The 20,635-nt window shown below is 41.5% G+C and overlaps 1 protein-coding gene across 1 annotated transcript; it reads right to left on the bottom strand.

Annotated features, from left to right (window-relative positions):
- Window positions 1-1,371: 1,371 nt before the first annotated feature.
- Slc40a1 (solute carrier family 40 member 1) lies at window positions 1,372-19,804 on the bottom strand. The gene is made up of 8 exons (XM_028887019.2): window positions 19,433-19,804; window positions 18,933-19,000; window positions 14,547-14,706; window positions 12,396-12,511; window positions 11,773-11,899; window positions 5,487-5,732; window positions 4,110-4,760; window positions 1,372-2,968 (listed from the first exon to the last, which is right to left on the bottom strand). The coding sequence occupies exons 1-8, from the start codon at window positions 19,473-19,475 to the stop codon at window positions 2,655-2,657; spliced, it is 1,725 nt and encodes a 574-aa protein (XP_028742852.1). The 5' UTR covers window positions 19,476-19,804; the 3' UTR covers window positions 1,372-2,654.
- Between the last annotated feature and the right edge of the window lie 831 nt (window positions 19,805-20,635).

The raw sequence follows: 20,635 nt of genomic DNA, 5'->3' as shown, positions 1-20,635 counted from the left end.
AAACAACTCAAATAATTAGCCCCAGGAATCAGTACGGGAGGGTACATGAAGCGGAAAGTTTCTACACTGCGAAGGAAGTTATCAGGGGCAGATAGGACTCGAGTAACAACCAGCCAAACTTCAGACAGGGAGCTGATACACAAAGTTTACAAAGAACTGTAAAAATTAAACGCAAAGCCTCTAAACCTCCGATCGAGGAGTGGGCTAATGAATAATGCCCCCGAAAGAAGAAACATAAATGGCTAGCAAGAATTTAAAAATGTGTTCAACAACCCCAGTAATCAGGGAAGTGAAGATGATATCTACTTTGAGATAGCACCTCACGCATCAGAATGGCCATCACAAGGAATCTGATAGCAAATGCTGGCAAGGATGTGGGAAAAGGGCCCCTTGTTCACTGCTGGTGGGAGGGCAAGCTAACAGAGCCGTTATATAAGTCATTATGGAGACTTCTTAAAAATTCAGACTAGAACTGCCTTGGGAGTCAACTATACCACTCCAGGGCATACACCCAAGGACTCTATGGGCTACACGCTGCTTTGATAGAAGCATAGACCCACTATTTCTGAGAACCGATGGCTCCCAGAGCTGGCGGTAAACGGTACCTCCGCCATATTGCCATGTTGGGAAGCTGAGGTGGGTGGAGCCAGCAGCCACAGCACAGTTTCAGTCTTAGAATGCTGCAGCTGTACAGTTCATAAGCGATATAAGTCTCTGTGTGTTTACTTGGATGGGTCTGAGCAGCTGCGGGACTGGCGGGTGAGAGAGATTTGTCCTGACCGTGGGCCACGCAAGACCAGGAAAACTATAGCTACAGGACTCTGCATCTTACCATAGATAACTGCACATCCACATTAATTGCTGCTCTCTTCACAACAGCAAGGCAGTGGAAAGAGCCCACACGTCCACGAATGATGAGTGGGTACTGAAAATGTGGCACGTATACACAACAGAATCTTATTCAGCTATAAAAATAAATGAAAATTTCAGGAAAATAGATGGATCTGAAAATTTTAGTTTTAAGTAACCCAAACTCAGAAAGACAAAAAATAAGTTCAGTGTCACATACTGGTCCTAGCTGCCATGTGTACGTGTACACGTGAGTCTAGATATGAGTAAAGCTTAAAAACTAGGAAGACAAAGCATGGCCAGGTGTTGAGGAAGGACAGGAGGTGGTCAAAAGGACAGAGACAACGGAAAAGTTACTGGAGGTGGGAAGGAGGCGGTCAGGGGTCAGGGAAGGGGAGGAGAGGAGAAACTGACTACAACACACTTTGTTCAAAAGGCCATAATGATACCAAATACCTTATATGCTAGTTTTTGAAATAAGTAAAAAAAAAAAAATGGAGAATACAACTCAGTAAAGAGAAATTAAGATTTTTAAAACATTTTATATAGAAATATTTATGCAGATTTTACAACATAGTAAATCATTATGTCATACTGTAGAAAGATGAAGGAAAAGATTAAACTCGGAGACAAAGAAAGTGCTCGTAGCAATGTATTGCAGTCTCCATGAAAGTGCATCAAAAGTTAAGGCAATGTCCCATGTCGGTACTGGCATGTTACAAAATAATTTGCAAAACAGTTTTAAAAATATATACAAAACAGTTCTTCCTTTTATTCTTTTCAGAGATATTGAAAGGGAAACTTTTGTGACTATTTTTTTTTTTGCTCTAGAATAATGCAGAGATACTGAATACCTAGGCCCAAGTCAGTAAGAGTGAAAAGTTCTATACGAACCCATCAAATGATTCCCAGTCATTCCCAAGGGTGGGCTGCTTTTCGGCATGTAACTTGCCAGGCTTGGGGCCAGCTGCCTCACATACCCAGACCGTTAGTGACCACTGTTGACAGTGATTCTGGTGACATGAGGGCCTCGCCCTTAGGTGTAGTGCTTAACCTTCAGCTTCTACAGCCACACTAATAACATCCTGTAGGTCCTTCCACACTGCACTAGAAATCTACAGCTTTGCTTGTGCATGCCTGCAGCTTGAGAGAGTCATTTTATAAAGAGCTACACACACGTTACTGTAACATGGTGCCCTGTCTGATAGTCCAAATGCAAAGGTTAAACTATAAACCTTTTCGGACAATTCTGGTTACCTATTTCATTCTCCACATACAATAAATTTCTCAAGTGGAAGGGGCTTAAGAAGGATAATACTGGTTATTAGACTATAATCTTCAGACACGGAGAAAAGCCTGATTCTATAACATAACTGAGATATTACAGATCTAGAAAAGGGAAGTGGGCCATATGTTTACAAAAGTGAGTCTTAGGGAGAATTGATTGATCTGAATTCTAGTAGATGCAGCAAATATCTGCTGAGGAATAATTTAGCTCACCTGATAGCCACTCTCTGTAAAATTTCATATACCCTTAAGAATAAGGGAACTTCGTTTTACCATTATATACTCTCCATATGTACACCGACCTTTTCTTTCTCTCTTCCTTTTTTTTTCCATGTCTAAATGTAAGGGGAAACAACCAGTTCACCTTTGCTGACTTAGGTTAGTTAGTACTCTTAGCCCTCAAGGCACAGCTGTGGTAAAATCAAAAAAATATGCAGGCGTTTATTGGAATTCTGCAGTACAGAATAAGCACACATGCTCTCCACAATCTAGTAACAGGGGCCGCAGTGACACTATTTTTACACAACAGATGTGTTAGGTTGGTTTTCATCTGTAACTTCTTTTTCATCGGGACCACAGACAAAAAGCTGGTTGCCCAGAGTCTTCTGGGCAAATCGGAAATACATAAGATGGCCCATTGCCACAAAGGAGACTGAAATCAATACGAGCAAGCCAAAAGCTTCAGGATTTGGGGCCAAGATGACCATGATGAAATGCAGAAGGTCGAGAAGGTAGTTCATGGAGTTCTGCACGCCATTGATAATGCCTCTTTCAGATTCAATTACGTTCTCTTGAAGCAATTGTGTTACGGTTAAATCAAAGGACCAAAGACCTATATGGTAAAGAATATTTTAAAAAGTTAAATTTCAGTGTATCGTTTAACCTATAGTTACATAGCTTACATTATTCAGGTGTGTTAATCTATGCAAAACACATTGGATCTCTACAATCTTTGAATCACCCATAAATAGAAAATATTACTTTACCTTATATAATTTATTAGTATACGCTGGATTATTAATGCCTTCAAGAAATTGTTTTTACAGTCATCAGACACAATAAAGCTAAGCTACAAGTTTCCTGTTTTTCTGTGATTATTCGGACTACAGAAGTAAAATGGCATCAGAGCCTACAAATTCTAGCATTTCTAACATTGAAAGTGATCTAATGTGCTGCCATGTCTAAAGAGCACAGAAACCTTAAATCATTGTTATATTGCTACTTGAGTAGCACAGGGCTCCCAATAAAGCTGTCTCGCCTGAGTATTAATGTCTCTGATAAATAAGTGAATTGCTCTGTGTCACAAGATAAATATGGTTTCGTTTCAAGAATGAATGGATTCAGAGGCCATTTACCAGTGCCCCATTAATGATTACTTAAATTCTGCTCTGTAAGATGCTTTTATATTATGTTTCCGACCAGAAGTATAAAACTCATTTGTATGGCCAAGTATGTATAAATGCATATCAGCTAGAGAGAACTTTTGAAGGATGCTTCTTACAACCACAATGTCTTCAAAAGAGGAATAATTTAAGGCACTTCCCCAGCACACAGAAGGCCCTGAGTTTGATCCCCAGTAACTAAACTAACACACACACACACACACACACACACACCACAGGAGAGACAGACAAGGAGAGGTTAAATATTTAATCCTTAAAAATATTCATTTAAGGATGTACTTCAGAATTGGAGTGCTCATTTAACATACCCAAGGTCCTGGGTTCACTCCCAAAACACACACACACAATTTAGAAAAAAAATCCTAAACACTTTATGTACACGAACATCTACACATACACATACAGTTTATTAAGTAAACTTTCATGTTTAATGAGTAGATCCTATATATAAACTGTGGGTTTTGCTTAAATTAACATCCATGAAGTATTTCAGATAATTAATCGTTGAATTCTCTGCACTAGTATTCCAAAATGATTTAATTTTTTACTATACGGAAAGAGAGTTCTTACCGATTCTAGCAGCAATGACGCCTGCGAAGAGCAGGCTGACGGAGATTATGGGCTCGGATTTAGTACTCATCTCCTGGACAGTATTAACAATATTAGACACGTTGGACATAGGCGTTCCGGTTGAAAAGACGGTCTCGGGTATTTTGGTAGTTGGGGGCACTGGTTCCACCTGCATAAACCTAGAACGGATATCTTCGAAGGGAGAAACAGAGAGGTCCAAGGGGCTGCCAGGCATGAACACGGAGATCACACACAAGATCAGACAGGAGAGCTGTGCCAGTCCTGAGAACAGACCGGTCCGAACAAGACCGCATTTTCGGCGCAGCCAAGTGAAAGCCACAGTTCCCATTATTCCAGTTATTGCTGACGCTCCCATCAGAACACTGAGGATGGAGCCACTCAGCCCCTGAGTGTAGGCGTACCCTGTGGTAATGCAATCAAAGCCCAGGACTGTCATGTAGAGGAAAGCCAGGCCCATGCCAGCCAGAAACACCGGCTGGTTGTAGTAGGAGACCCATCCATCTCGAAAGGTGCGGAAGGGCTCCGCGATCTGGGAAGCGCACGTGGGCTCTTGCTCAGGTTCAAGTTCGCGGATGTTGGAGTCTTTCTCACCCATTAGGTGAGTTCCCTCCAGACATTTTGGCTCAGTATCTGTTAATAAGACACATCGTTATTTTAGGGGAAGAACACGGAGAGTAAAAGCCGACATTTTGGTTTTCTCAGTCCCCTCCTGGGTGGGTCTCCTTGACTACTACATTATAAATATGTCTTCCTTTTACTGCTAATTTAAGAACTACAGCCGTGGAATAATCCCCAAGTACCAGGTGTTGCTTTGAAAATACCCTTGGTCTCTTTTTAAAGCCTCTCTTTCTTTTACAGATTACACTCTCACTGAAGCAAACAACAGGAAAACTCATTAGATAAAGTATAAAAATTATGTGGGGAAATGTGTAATACCTTCTCTTAAGACCTCAGTAAGATTTCATTTACCAGAAAAGTAGCCTCTGCCTCTCCTGGGAAAATCTGCTCCTCTCTTCACCCTTCCCACTGTTCTCCAAATGGCTATTTTACTCCCCTCAGGGATGCTAAGAAATGCCCATGTTCCCGGGCCTTCCCATTTCTATGACTCAGTTTCCCAGTCATCCTCAATCAGTTCTTCCTCTGTGTCCACTGCCCACAACAAGAAAAGGGGCCAGGGACATAACCCCAAGTCTTTTTATATCCAACCCACAGTTCTTTCCAGAATCTCAAAAGATGACATATCCAACTCCTCCAGGCCTTCCCTGGAAACACAGCCTGAAATCTAAACTAGCATCTGGTCTTCAGCGAAGTCCAAGGTCTGAACTTAGGAGGAAGCTGGTGGTTGTGGTCAGTTACCTTTGGGTGAGTTCAGCTGCTTCAGTTCTGCCTCCTCAACTTTGAGAGCGGCTTTCACAGCCAGTGCAGGGGTTTTCTGGTAAACCTTCCAGAGCAAGAAGTACTCCACACACATGGACACCAAATTCCACCCCGAAATGAAACCACAGCCGATGACCGGGGAGCCGAATGTCATAATCTGGCCAACAGCCATGGGGGCCAGGATGTTGGTCAGCTGGTCAATCCTTCTGATGGTAGCATTCATATCTACAGAGGTATTTGCAAGAGGCAGGGGAATGAGAGCTCAAACCTGTCAAAGAAAGCCTGACCATTTATGTAATATAAAGCCAAAAGCCAAGAGTACAGATTCCTGAAAGGCTAATTTCTAAAGGCACTCTGTGACCAAAATATTTGCCGTGAAGAAATAAGTGTTTCCCTCATTTCATGAAGTTAACATCCCTCTAGGAAAAGTCAATAAATCAATAAGCAATATATAATATACATTACACATCACATATGTGTGTAGAAATATGTATGCAAACAAGCATGCAAATACTGTAAATAAACATCTGACATGTAAAATGTGGCAAAACAAATTCAATGCTTACTTTAAAGGAGTAGTTCTCAAACTTCCTAATGCTGTGACCCTTTAATACAATTCCTCAAGTCATATGTCCCAGCCACAAAATTATTTCATCGCTACTTCATAATTGTAACTTTGCTACTGTTATGAATTGTAATGTAAATATCTGATATGCAACCCATAGGCTGAGAAGCGCTTCTTTAAATGTAGAGTCATGATGAGTCAGTAGTCGGCTATGACTGATAGAGTATAAGGAAGAAGAGTGGCAGATGGCGCTACAAAGTGTGTTCTTTTTATTTTTCTTGAGTTACTAATTACTGAGAAACAGATAACTTCAGAATAATCAGGTTTAGCATAAAAGAAGTAGAATTTGATTTTGGAAACGTTGACTTTGATAGACTTAATAACATTCAGGAAGCTCCACTGAGACCAACAGCAAAATAAATGAGGTCGAAGATTCAGAAAGAGATATGAGCCAATTTTGGAAGTTTGCCAACTTTTAAAACAATGGACTGAGATGGAATCTCAAGGGAGTGTGTCGAGAGCAGACAGGTGACTAAAGTGTTGGGAATCCCAACATTTAGAGGTCAGAAACATGAGTAGAAATCAGCAAAGTGATAAAAACAAGAATGTTGTGTCCTAGAAATCAAAAGGGGAAGGCACTTCCAAGTCGGGGAGATCACGTGTGCCAATCGAGAAAGTCACGGTGGCAATCAAGAGACGTGAGGCTAAGAGGGGCACACGATGGACCACAGAGAACCAGCGGGAACCTGAAAGACAGCAGAGCAGGAGGGCCAACTCCAGGAGAAACATTGTCTTCTTATCTTTTCAACAGGGGTCCCTCCAGGGAACAATGTGGCTGCTGCCTTCTAGCAAAGTGCTAGGAGTGAAATACAAAAAAATCAGCAGTGTGGGGAAGGTGAAGATGTTCCTGCAGGAAGGAGGGAAAAGCCAGACAGCAGAGAAGGCTTGAGTATCTGTCAGCACGAAAAGATCAGCTCCATGCCCATGGGAACACTGAGCTAAGTCATGTATTTTCTCCAGTCTTGCTCTACTGTGAAAAGTTGGGTTTAAAGGGAGTTCCTGAGCTAGCCCAACAAAAGGAGAGGGAGCCAAGTGAGCCAGGGCTATTCCCTGGGAGTTGACCATGGCATCACGACTGACCTTAGAATTTAAACAGGGTGAGAGAGGGAGAATGGAAAGGGCTCTGGGGGTAAAAGGGCAGCGGATTTTGTGGCTTGTGTGTACCAGCTGATGTGCAGGGGTCTTGGGAAGTGAAGGAAAGATAGAGAGTGGCAGGTTAAGGCACAAAGACTGGGATGAAGAGAGGAGGATTTAGGAGTGATAGCAAGGTTTTTCTCAAGTTTGACCCTGGGAATGTACAACAATGTCAAAGATGAAGGAAGGGCAGCTAAGAAAATTATCCACTTTGTCATGCCCTGTAGCACAAAGCAGAGTGAAAATTAATGAGGTAGATCCTTAGCAATCATCTAGGTTAGCAAGGAAAAATCAATACATGACTAATGAGTACATTCACGGAAAATTGCCTTTCTTCTTTCCCTCATTCCTTCTAGTCTTCAGTGGCCCTCTGATTAGCCCTATGAGTGTACAATGTATATACGATAATGGGAGAACTTTGATATTCTTCACCTTTCCCTTGAAAGGCAAAGGCAGCATTCATCGATCCTGTGGCAGTGTCTTTTCAGAGGCTCCCCTAACTTCTGTCTGCTCACTGACAAGCTTCCAGTGTGCATGAGGATTCAATCCAAGTCACTCAGCAATTTGAATCCAAAACATCAAGTAATTCAAGAAATAACAACTGTATCTTAAAATAGCATTACAACAGGAAATCCCTTAATTAAATGTTTCTCTTTCCCTAGATGATCAAGAACTTGGGGTTCACAGAGCTTTCAAGACTCCAGATCTGTATTTTATATAATACTTAGGAAGGCAATGATGCTTTATGTCGAGAAAAAGGTCGTGTCAGAAAACAGTTTTTATCTTTCTGGAGCAGAATGAATTAAGCAGTAGTTTTGAATACCTAACTGTTTTATTGGTAATATCCTTGAAGAGAGTCAGTCTGTTGAATGTTCAAACATATGCTCTTGGTAAATTTACATTGATTTTCATAAGAACACTCAAATGAGTGCTTACCTCATTCTGGTTTGGTTGTTTTGGCTATAACTATGGCACAGAACATGGTATGAAATAATCTCTTTCACTGTAACAAGGACATATTACCACACAGAAGAGTAATTTTTCAAAAGGGGCCTGCCAAGCAAATAACAGCCAGCAGCTTATCTACCTAAAACGTGAAACCAACTTTTAACCAATAGAGTTCAGGCATGAAATTTATGTGTCCTACTTTATCAGAGCAAGCCATCAGACTTTCCTTCAGAATAATGAGCAAGAAACCCTGAGAGGCTGTCGCTCCAGCCTGCCCCATGAAGGGGAACAGAGAGATAGATGGATTAGAAAGCCTGGGAAGGGGTAACACAAGCTACACGGACAAGTGAATGTCTTAATAAAATACTAAACCTGAAAAATATCTGACTTAGTTCATAGAGTACGCATGTGAAAAACTATGCCTTTGTCGGAGCCCTCTCCCTAACTGTCCTCAGTGACACAGCCTACAATTTTAAAACTCTCCGAAATCATGAATGCTGGAATAAGGAAATGGGAGCAGCCAGCAACCAACAGATAATCTTACTCTCTATGTACACACACATACACAAGCACACACACACACACACACACACAAACACACACATACATACACACAAACATACATACACACACACAACCACACACAAACACACACATACATACACACACAAACACACAGACATACACACAAACATCCATACACACACAAGCACACACACAAGCACACACAAACACACACATACATACACACACAAACACACAGACATACACACAAACATACATACACACACACAAGCACACACACAAGCAAGCACACACATACATACACACACAAACACACAGACATACACACAAACATACATACACATAAGCACACACATAAGCACACACAAACACACACATACATACACACACGAACACACAGACATACACACAAACATACATACACACACATACACACACACACATACACACACACACACACACACACACACACACACACACACACACACACACATGCACAGCCCAGTCTCCTACTTGGCTTTCTAACATCTTCACAGGAAGCCGAGGTAACAGACTCTACTTTTCTTCTTTTCTCTATTTTTCTTTAGACGTGTCCTTTTTTTCTGACTTGTAAAATTCTGCTTGTAGCAGAAATGACCCCCCCAAGTCCATGGTCAGACATCTGCTGACCCCCTGAACTAGAGAAGTCTCTGTATCCTGTTTCGAAACCTGGTTTTCAGTTAACATCCACTGGGTTAGATATCAGGAAAGAGAACTTGTAGGTGTCCCTCACTTCTCTGTTATCTGGGCTGGGGGGGGCAGCACTAAGACTTGACTGAGAGAAGAGGTCAGCAGACACCCCATTTCCCTTCTGAAACTGGAGAAAGCCCACAAGTCTAGGCACCAGGCTGTCTGTTCTAGATTCTTCTACCATGCAATAATTCACAAAAAAAGAGAGGGTCAGCTGAGAAATGGCCCATCCTATTTTTACTTGTTCTGAACATTTTCTCACAGATCCACAGAGTGAGGTTGTCTTAAAGGTTCTGTGTATTTCCCTTTTAACAAAGCTTTTCGTTGTTGTTTGTTTGTTTGAGACAGGATTTTTCTGTGTTACAGCTCTGGCTGTCCTGGATCTCGCTCTGTAGACCAGTCTGGCCTAGGACTCACAGAGATCCGCCTGTCTCTGCCTCCCGAATGCTGGGATTAAAGGTATGTGCCATCACCACCTGGCCTTAATAAAGCTATTTTAAGGAATAAAACAACCTTTAAATTTTTTTATTTCTATTACTTTTTAATTATGTGTTGTGCAGGTATATGCATGTAAAGGCAAATGCCCACAGAGCCTAGAGGCATCAGACCCTCTGCAGCTGGGTTCCAGGCAAATGTCTGATGCTGCACTGGGAACAGAACTTTGGTCCTCCAAAAGAGGAGTGTATGTTTTTAAGGACCAAGCCATGTCTCCAGCTCCCTAAAATAACCTTTAAATTTAATGGACTTTAATAGGGTCAAAGTGAGGACAGTTAATAAATTCAGATAAGTGAAAGAAAACAATTTAGAAGACAACTTTTTCTTTCAAATATGTCAGAAAAATACATTTGTGACATATTCTCAAAATATACTCTTTCATATCCTCTGAATTTAAAAACATAGACATATTTTACATGCTTAAAATCATGCTAAAAAGAGAAAGTTAACAAAAATGGGGTGAAGTCTTAATCTTCTCTTTCAGCATAACAAAAAGGAGATGTGGAATTATTATTATTATTTTTAAATAAATAAGCAATGGCGGAGGGCTGGAGCAGAAACCCCCCCAGGGCACATTCATTGTACTTGCTTTCACACACAAGTCCCAACCCCGGTAGAATTCTCTGGCTTGTGATGCTGCCACCAGGAAGAGATGGTTCAGGCAAATTCCTTTTTTTCCTAGATCAGGGGTGTCCAACTTTTAAAAATTAGAGCATGGTTTTGTCAGTCACCTACAAATATGTGGGGCCACATTCATATCTAGATGAGGTGCGCACAGGCAGGTCGGACAAGCCTGTTGCAGGTCTCCCATAGACTTTGTTCTCTTTCAATTACTGTTTCCTCTCTATCTTCTTTTTATTTTTTAACCACAAGGTCTAGTCAAACAGAGTCGCTTGCTGACCCCAGCACACACTCTTTGCCTCTGTGTCCTGGCATAAGCCATCAAGTCATCAAGAATGGTTTTCTTGTCTGTCGGGATTGTTGGGCAATGTGTTTGTGATACTCATTATCTTAATGACCAGCAGAGTCAGTTCAGCTGATCTGTAGCTCTGGGTACCGTTCCTCCCTCACCTTGTGTAATTATCAATCCAGTTCAAACCTGTGGGCACTACAGTGAAGAAGGAGAATACCAAGAAAGGCAGGGCACTCTGCACCTTAGAAGTACTCATGTAACAGGGCATGTTGTTTTGAAAGCACTCTTTGGTCTTTCTTGAGCCACGTGTCTTTGTTTCCAACAGACTAAGAGGGTTTGTTAAAGAACACATTCTATCTTCCACTTGAAAATCTATTTCAAAAGCCTTTCATTTGGTAGGATGTGAGATAATTGCTGTTCAAATGTTTTGTTTTGTTTTGTTTTGAAGTGGAAACTAACTTCAAGAATCTCTGTACAACTATGTTGTTTCCATTTGGTAGAAAGAAATGTACCAATGGTACAATGCTCAAAGTACGTGTAATAACGTCCATATTTATGAGGGTAAAATATCATGTCAGATTGTCATCATCATGACTGAAACTCAGAAACAGCATACTTTAAAAAGAAAAAAAGGAAAAGTTCAAATGAGGTGTTCTCTTTGCTAGCTTTACAGAGAATGATAAAGCAGTAACTATCCTAAAATTAACTTGATAAATTAATTAGATAAATTAATTAGATAAATCACTGCACTGTCTGACGACTGTCTTGGCAACAATACAAAACCCAGTGCATTCCATGCAGTGTTCTTCCCAGATGACCAATAGCAAAAAAGCTCCCCTCCCACTTACGGCCACAGAATCATGGATTCATTTAGTTGAAAAGGTAATCCAAATTACCTGCCAATCTGCTTCTGTTTTCTCCCGCCACAACAACGATCCAGTCCCTCTGGATTGTGATTGCAGTAGCAGTACTGGCCAGATTGGCAATATTTGCAATAGTGATAATCAGGATGTAGCAGGCAGTCTAAGGAATTAGAGCAAAAAACTTGAGTTAACATGTAAGTTCAATTTTTTTTTTTTACATTTCAATCTTATTCATAAGAAGTAAATAACTTTATTTTCTATACATGGAGCAATTAAGTACCAGGAGTGAGAAATTAAAGGGCACGACATTGTTCAGATCTGCATCATCTATAGTTAATGCAAAAATTATATCAATAATCATCTATGTGCAGTTAAATAAGTATTCATTAAAGCTTCATCAAAAGAGGGTTAAAATGGCCTGTGGATGTAGAAATCAATATTAAAAGGTTACAGTAGAAAAACCAAAAGATACACTCCTAGACTATAAAGGGTTTACACTTTCATTGCTATTAGATATTCAGTTCTGTCATCCAGAATCCTGGGGAGCTGAGGCACAGCCCAGCAGTGGAGTGTATGCTTAGTACTCATGAAGTCCTGGGCTCCATCCTCAGGACCCTAAAAACAAACAAGTAGCAAGAACCCAGTATAGAACTTACGAGGACCCATCCGTGATACATGGTCAGAAGCTCATTCTTATGTAAGAAAACCATCATCAGGATGATTCCGCAGAGGATGACGGAGACATTCTGTACCACCAGCGAAGTCTGGGCCACTGTACAGAGCAAAAGCAAAATGTTCAGTGCTCTAGCATCTCTTGAGGAGGATGCTTTCATCCATACAATTGTTGGACTACATGGATGCATACACATAATTACTACAAGACAAAGAAAACCCACCAAGAGTAAATTCTGCCTCAGCTAGTTCCTGGACACAGACCTGTGAAGTCTGCAAACAAAATAAAGTTCTCATGACTTTCTTCTACTAGTTGAAGTCTTTCACGATAACTGCATTTCATCTCATCTATTTACTAAAAAGTTTACTGCCTTAAACAGAACTATTCTATGGATAAGATCCACCTTTCAACCCTTACCTGATTAAGCTAAAATAAAAACATGTAGGGGGCTGGAAAAGAGGTAAAGGGGAAGTTGTGGAATCCATAACCTCTCACTTACATGGCAGGCTTGATCTAATAAAATGATCTGAACAAACGGAAAATACACAAACATTTGCCAAGAACCAACAACTAGCAAATTTCTTCTGATTTGTTTTTTTGTTCTTTTTTTTGTCATTGCTATGAAACCCTGAGCTACACCTTCCATCACAGAAAATGCAAGTCCTGTTAGAGACACTCCTTCACACAGATGAGCAAGGCCAGATAAGAACCCAGTAGTCATCTCTCCACCACTCTCTAGGCAGATCACCTAGGACAGGATATTTAATACTTCTTATGCCTATGCCTGGTAATTCAACTGTCTGTGGTCTAGACACAGTTATTCTTCCTTGGATCAATACTTAGTTTTCAAACTCCTCTCAGAAGGCAGTCTGAAATAAAATCCAACATAGAAGTCATTTATTCATGCATCTACACATGCATGCAGTCATAGCAAAGAATTAAATACTAACTGCCAATACACCAAAATTGTGTGTTGGAGATATGAGCAGATTCCTATGACCATTTCAGTACAATACCAGAGGTACCACAAAGTCTCAAAGAACACAGAGGAAGAAATGGTGGGTTCATTCTATAAGTATCAGCAAAGATTTTTCATGAAGGGTGACTTGAGAGTTGCTTATACTGCAGACACGGGAGACTCCTATCACACCACAGTCTTCTCTCTCCAACTTAGCACTGTCCTAACACATGATTGCAATGCTCAACAATGTCATGGTTAAACAATCCTATGTGTAATATTCTTGTGCACAACTATAAAAATAATTTGGTTTTCACTAGCATACAGATTTTTTTCTATATGTGTTCTGATCTACTCACTCTCAAAACAGAAAAATCTTCATATGAACCATTTAACTAGTAACACCAAATCCTAGAACTTTATAATCCTGTTACTCTTTATTTAGAAGCAGTCACTGTGAACTGAGCAAAACTAGCTATGCCTTAAAGTTTTCTCAGTGTCTGTCTTCAGGCAGGCATAGCCAGCTCTTTTCATTATTAACTGAGCTTCAAATAATTATCCGCATACCTCTTATATTCTATAAATTGCTTAGTTATTTACAATCTCTTGTATATAAAGCAGAATATATCTTGATACCCTAGAATAAAGGACATTTTATCATATGTGTACAATATAATATATGTATAATATATTATAATTTATTCTTTATCCCTAAAAAAAAGTATAATTCAACCGTCTGTGGCCTAGACAGTTATTCTCCCTTGGATCAATACTTAGTTTTCAAATTCCATTGCACACACCTCTGTATGTAACACAGTAAGCCAAGGACAGATGTTCAAGCTGTACCCAGGAACATCACACTAGACAGCCTCTAGTGCAATTCACAATTAGAGAGGAAGCCAGAGCTAAGCAAACTTTTAATGTTTAACACGATTCCCAGAAAACTGGCTACAGGGTTAATTGTTAACATTTGAAACTGACAAATGGCCAAAAGAAAGAAAAATCTATTAGGTCAACATCCTGACATCCCAACTAGTGCAGTAGCCTCAGGTTCTGAATCCAGGTGTGGCCCCCAACCCCCGCCCCTCAGCTGTGCTGTGCACGTCCTCTCTCTGAGCCAGTCACACTGATTTATTCTCTCCATTACACAGGCTGGTCCAAAGAACACAGACTCACCTTTCAGTCTGGCGTTCTTGTCAACCCAGTCACCAATGATGGCTCCCAGGACCAGAACAGAGCCTGCCACCACCAGCCCATAGACAGCCGTCAACAGGAGGCTATTCCCATAGAGTTCCACCAGAAACACAGACACTGCGAAGTGCCACATCCGATCCCCCTTAAACAAGAGAAAGATGTTTAGTTGAATGTTTTTAGTTTGTAGCCATTGTACTTGAAAAGTTAGTTTCTTATCAAAGAGATGCTTTCTGGCTACATCAGATGAGTTTTCAAGTCAATAATTATGGATTGAATACTGACCTAATGTTAAAACTTTATTCTAGCACAATGGAAAAGTCAAGCTTTATTAGTAATTGTTTCTAAGCATCAGTTTAACTTAAATGCTGACAGAAGCCAGCTTTTCAATTTAGGAACTGGTAGGAATGGCCTCTGTGGCTTCTGATGGTTTTTCATTGATATATTAACAATGTGCTATTCCACAAGTAAATTTATTTCAAATTCATAAAACAACAGAACAATCAGAAGGAAGAAAAATCAGCAAGGGAAACTCTGATCCCATACAACCAAAGATGCTGAAATAAATATATAAGTAAGCAGTTATTTTAGTGCTTTAATACAGATAAGTTTTGAAAAGAGAAAAGGTAGCTGGGTGTAGTGGTGTACACTTTTAATCCCAGCACTCGGGAGGCAGAGGCAGGTGGCTATGAGTTTGAGGCCAGCCTGGGCTATAGCATGAGTTCAAGGACAGCCAGGGCAGCATAGTAGACCCTGTCTTGAAAAAAACAGAGAGAGAGAGAGAGAGAGAGAGAGAGAGAGAGAGAGAGAGAGTTATATCTTTACTTAGTTCCAGATATAAAAGGAATTTTGCAATTAGTTGGCATAAAATGTGGTATAAGTTTAACAGAAACTTTTAAATTAGTCAGATAGAATAATATATGAGCTATCTAGAATAGACATTTTGTGAGATTATAAGTTCCAGCTCTGACATTTTGGGTTAACATTGGAGAAAGACAACATTTTGTCATAATCATCACTAAATTCCCAGACTGAGTTCCTTACATATTTGACCCTGTGTGAAAGAACTTCAACTCTGAGATCTTCCCAAAGTCTGGCAAAATTCTCATGATAAATTTCATATGTTGGAAGAAATTTATTATACTGATACGTCAGATGCTATTAAATTTTAATACGACTAAGATAATAACCTAAATATTCAAAATTTAAATTGATTCATGATAGCATGAAAAACAAGTCACTCTCAACTAGGGAGCATTCTGTTCTGCAGAGATCACTTGCTAATGTTTGCAGAAGCTTTGGGGTATCACAACCTCCATGCCTGAAGGGAGCCTGAGGTTTGCTGGCATCCATCAGTCCACCAGAAAGTACTTCCTGACCCCAAACATTAGCAGTGCAGAGGTAGAGAAATCTTTGTGCAAAGAATGATACAGTTTCCAATCATAACCCAAAATGAACACAAGATTTAGAGCTTTGAGAATGAAGCTGAAATTGCTCTGGCTATCCTAATTTCCAAAAAGCTTAAATTTAAGAAGTGGCAAATTGTGTACTTATAAAAATCCCAAGACCTGGGTAACACTAAGTAACTACTGGCTAAGTGCTCAGCCAGCCCTTTCATGCTTCCATTTCCTGCCTCCCCGTGATGTGCTCTCAATATACTTTGATATTTGTTTACATGCCTACCTACCCACGCTGGATCTGAGAATAAGTAACCACAGCCATTAATCTACTTAATAAATGCCTACAGAATGGTTTCTGATGCGTGCCCCACGCTCCTGTGGGCCTCACAGCTTCAGCAGGGCACACGGGCCATTTTTCGTGCTGCGCGCATTCCGGTGTACAGAGATGAGGGCGAACTTAGCACAGGATAAGCGGTAACAAACGCTATGAGGAAAAGGAACACCGGAGGGGCAGGCGGGCGGCACTCCACGTTACCACAGAGGCCTCTGTGAGCAGAGCGGTAAGCCCCCGAGAGACGCAGACCACCTGGGCTTAAATGGAAGCGTCGTGAGACACGGCGGGCTCCTCCTTTTCCCTGCTCTCTTCACATGTCTACTTTTGTTGTTACGTCTCTAAAGCCCTTCCTAAACTGTGTTATAAACTCCTGAACAAAAGCATCTACTTCTTACCTGTTTCGTACTCCAATGGTAGCATGAAATGTATTGACCCATTAGTAGAAATGAAATCAGAAATAAAATTAAAAAAAAACTTACAAATCCACACAAACCTAACCTCAGAGAACCTTCTGCCCAAATGTCCTTATATCCAATGTCTAAGGAATCACAATTCAGCCATGTTGTTGTTGTTGTTGTTGTTGTTGGTGGTGGTGGTGGTGGTGGTGGTGGTGGTGGTGGTGGTGGTGGTGTGTGTGTGTGTGACCTACTTGGAGCTTCCCTCTCTTGCACTTTGCAGTGAGGACTTAGCACTAACCCTTACACGGCCTCAGTTGTGAATTTTCATCTTTCCTTCTCCCAAGGACTTGCCCATTTGTTCAGTTTTACTATGAGGTTAGAACAAGCATCTTTCACCTTTCTTTAGGAACTTGCTTTAAATTTTCTTGACAAAAGTCTTTTTTCAATACAAAAAAAAAGAAGAAAGAAAGAAAGAAAGAAAGAAAGAAAGAAAGAAAGAAAGAAAGAAAGAAAGAAAGAAAGAAAGAAAGAAAAGAGAAGAGAAGAAAAGAAAAGAGAAGAAAAAGAAATCCCCTGGGACACCCATAGCTCCTTTCACGGTCTGGCTAGTCTGACACCCAAAGGTCACATGAGCCTTGAAGTTAATCAGTGTTTAGAAAGGAGGCACCTCATTCACTCAGAGGACAGAGACACTCTTCCATCACTGGTCCTTTTAATGCTTAATATTATTGAATTAAATTGGAAGAACAAACCACTGATTTAGATTTATAAAGCGTTCTTCACTTTTTTCTCCTTAAAGCCATCAGCTAAAACAAACACAGCCAATTCCACTTTTTTATACATATATTTGCAGAGTCATCCCTGTGTAAGCATTCAGAAACACAGGAGTTAGCTTCTCCAAGAAGTTATCTGCATTTGCTATTTCTCAGAGAGCCAACAATCCAACTTAACCATTTCCCTAGGACATAGATTTCCTCATATGATGGTTTCCATTCATGTCTTACAGATAAGTCAATAAAAAGAAATTATCACTTCAAAATATACTCTTGAAATTCTTTTTCCTTATTTATAATGCACGGAATATGTTTAGAGTTATAACTTTTAAACAGTAAGAACAGTTGTTTAACCTTAAAGTTGTAATAATCATCTATTGAAGACATCCAGCTCTCTTTTGAGTATTTGGGGGAATTGATAAAGGAATCCAGACTGGCAAAAACACAGGGATTCTCCCAAAGCCACATAGGAAGGAGTGGGAGAATTGTGAATTCATCACTAATTTTCACCAAGTGGTGGTTTTTAACACAGCTTACACTATCCACATATTAAGTAGCCACAGATAACCATTTTGAAGATCAGAATTTTTATAATTTAGATATTTGATCTTGGCTTAAACTAATCTTACAATATTACTGTTACCCCAATACACTGGTATTCGACAGTATATCATTCTATTCTGTTTTCATGATGCTGGCATGCTAGAGCCAGACTTTAACAAGGGAAGAAAACAGATGTTTCTCTTTTCCTTCTCTTCCTCTTCTTCTTCTTCTTCTTCTTCTTCTTCTTCTTCTTCTTCTTCTTCTTCTTCTCCTTCTCCTTCTCCTTCTCCTTCTCCTCTTCCTCCTCCTTCTCCTCCTCCTCTTCCTTCAAAGATTTATTTATTTTTATTTTATGTGCATTGGTGTTTTGCCTACATGTATGTCTGGGAAGGTACCAGATCCCCTGAAATTGGAGCTACACACAGTTGTGAGCTGCCATGTGGATGCTGGGAATAGAACCCAGGTCCTCTGAAAGAGCAGTCAGTGCTCTTAACCGCCGAGCCATCTCTCCAGCCCCCAGATAAGTTTCTTAATGTGAAAAAAAGAAGGCCCATGAGATACCTTTCCAGTATAGGAGGGGGTATTAGAATTTATCAACCCTAGTAATTATGCACGTTTTCCTGTCCTTGTCAATCACACAAGATGGATAGTTGTCAATCTCTGTAGAGTATTAGAATAGTACCATTAAGTTACATTTACTGACATGCGGGACCCAGAGAGAAATTCTCCAGCTACACTCATGGGAAATATCTTTGAAAAAAAAAAACATTTCTATTGAAAACATGTGTCTAAGAACAATTTATTAATTTATTTCTTTAACTGAACAATAAAACTGGAATTTTGCTTAATACAACTGTCTCCAGTGAAAGTAAACAAGAACTTGCACAACCATGCTCCAAGAATCAGTGTACATTCTCACTTACCCAAGTGGAGAGAGAGTGCCCAAGATAGAGAAGGAATTTTGCCGAGGTCAGGTAGTTTGCCAAGGATCCTACAAAGGCACAGAGGGAGTAGATTAAAAGCATGTTTAATTACACCAGTGCGCTCAGGTTAGGGTTTGTTTTGGGTCATAATTATGTGTGATTTTTATCAAGTCACCTTCAGATTGATGCACTTCATACCATCCACTTAGGTTCAGCGTGGCCTCTTGGTCAATAACCGCCCAACTTCATGCACAGTGAAGAAACCTCCGTTTCAACATTCTTTAACTTTGGTGAGGTTTGTTTTTGTTTTTGAGTGCAAGGAATTCCACACTGCCCAGCTTAGTCTACCCTTGCCTATACGCAAGCTTTTTTCCCCCCTCAAACTTTGAATTTACATTTTTCTTGAGCCTCCGTCAAAACAGAAGTCACCTCCCATGGAACTGCGTCCCCCTGTCCCACCTGTAATCCCACCACTTGATGCGTTTGACTATGCAACTCACCGCAGCATCCTTCCTGGCGGCTCTGGTCGCTTGCCTTGGTCATGACACCAGGCGCTCTCCCCTTGCTTGTTCTGATGTTGGTTGCTGTAGCTGCTCTTGCCCAGGGGCTTGTTCACAGGAGTGCAAGGAACCGGAGATAGCACCGCTAAAAGCACGACAGCGTTGTGCCTGCCCAAGACCCCAAAGGACAACTAGGACAAAGAATAACAGCAAAGCTGCCACCGGAGTCTCTTTCTGTCTTCTTTCCAAACTTAGCTAACACTGTAGCTGAAGTTGGAAAGTCAAAGCCTTATGGAAGCGGGTTGGAGGATCCACGGGCCGCCGGAGAGACCCTGAGCCTGCTCTCGCCGCCGCCGCCGCCGCCGCCGCCGCCGCGCCGTGGGCCGGGCCGCCACTTATAGGCAGGCGGGGGCGGAGCTCGCCAGCGCCGGGGACGCCCCTCCCAGCAGGACACCCGGGTCAGGGCGAGCTGCGCTGCCGTCCCCTGGTGCAGGCCGCCCTCCCAGGAGTCTCCCCACCCCGGCGCGAACCACCTGCGCATTGGCTGGGCCACCCGCAGGAGAAACCGGAGAAAAGGTCGGGTGTCCCGCATTGTCGGAAGGGGCCTGCCTGTGCGTGGACCACGAGGGGACACCCTGGGGACGTTTTGCACAAAGAGCCAATTGGCAGGTGCTAGAGGCAAGGGCTTCGCTCTGGCCACCGGATTGCCAGACGAGTCCCTAAGCAAAGCTCAGCGGGAGCTGGAGCGGAAAAAAAGAGCCTCCCACCCCAGCTACATTTTGGAATGCAGGTAGCTAAGTAAATACAAGTCGTGTCACAGAGGCAGCCTTCCTGGCCTCTGCGTCCGGCCTGCCTGCGGCGCAGAATGTTTTCCTTCCCCGGACTGTAGAGAGGGACTTCTCTCATAGCAGTAGAATCAAAGCGCAGGAAGGGGATTCAAAGATCAGAGTGCAGCCGCTCCACAGCCCAGTCAGTGAACGCAGGCCTCCCAGCAGAGACTCTGCCTTCTGTCCTGCAGGCGCAGCCAGGAGACAGCACCCTTCACTGTCCTTTCCCTCCGAGCTCTCAACCTGCCACACCTGCCTCCTTTGCTACTCCACAAGCCCCAGAATCTGACAGGAGGTTACCAGGCATACCAGTTATCCCAGTTGGGACCATGGGTCTGGGCCAGTATGGACAAAGCCATCTGGTAGCCTCCTGAAG

This window comes from Peromyscus leucopus, chromosome 13 (assembly GCF_004664715.2).
Source record: "Peromyscus leucopus breed LL Stock chromosome 13, UCI_PerLeu_2.1, whole genome shotgun sequence".
Lineage (NCBI taxonomy): Eukaryota > Metazoa > Chordata > Mammalia > Rodentia > Cricetidae > Peromyscus > Peromyscus leucopus.
Note: the sequence above shows the minus strand (reverse complement) of the source record. Positions and strands in the feature narration are given on the sequence as shown.

What these genes read in the sequence shown, in the direction of transcription:
- Slc40a1 (XM_028887019.2), bottom strand. Translation starts at nt 19,475, where the DNA reads ATGACCAAGGCAAGCGACCAGAGCCGCCAGGAAGGATGCTGCG. An exon ending in CCGCCAGGAAGGATGCTGCG is followed by an intron (nt 19,001 to 19,432) that starts GTGAGTTGCATA and finishes GTGCCTTTGTAG; the next exon opens with GATCCTTGGCAAACTACCTG. An exon ending in TGTATCACGGATGGGTCCTC is followed by an intron (nt 11,900 to 12,395) that starts GTAAGTTCTATA and finishes CTAATTCCTTAG; the next exon opens with ACTGCCTGCTACATCCTGAT.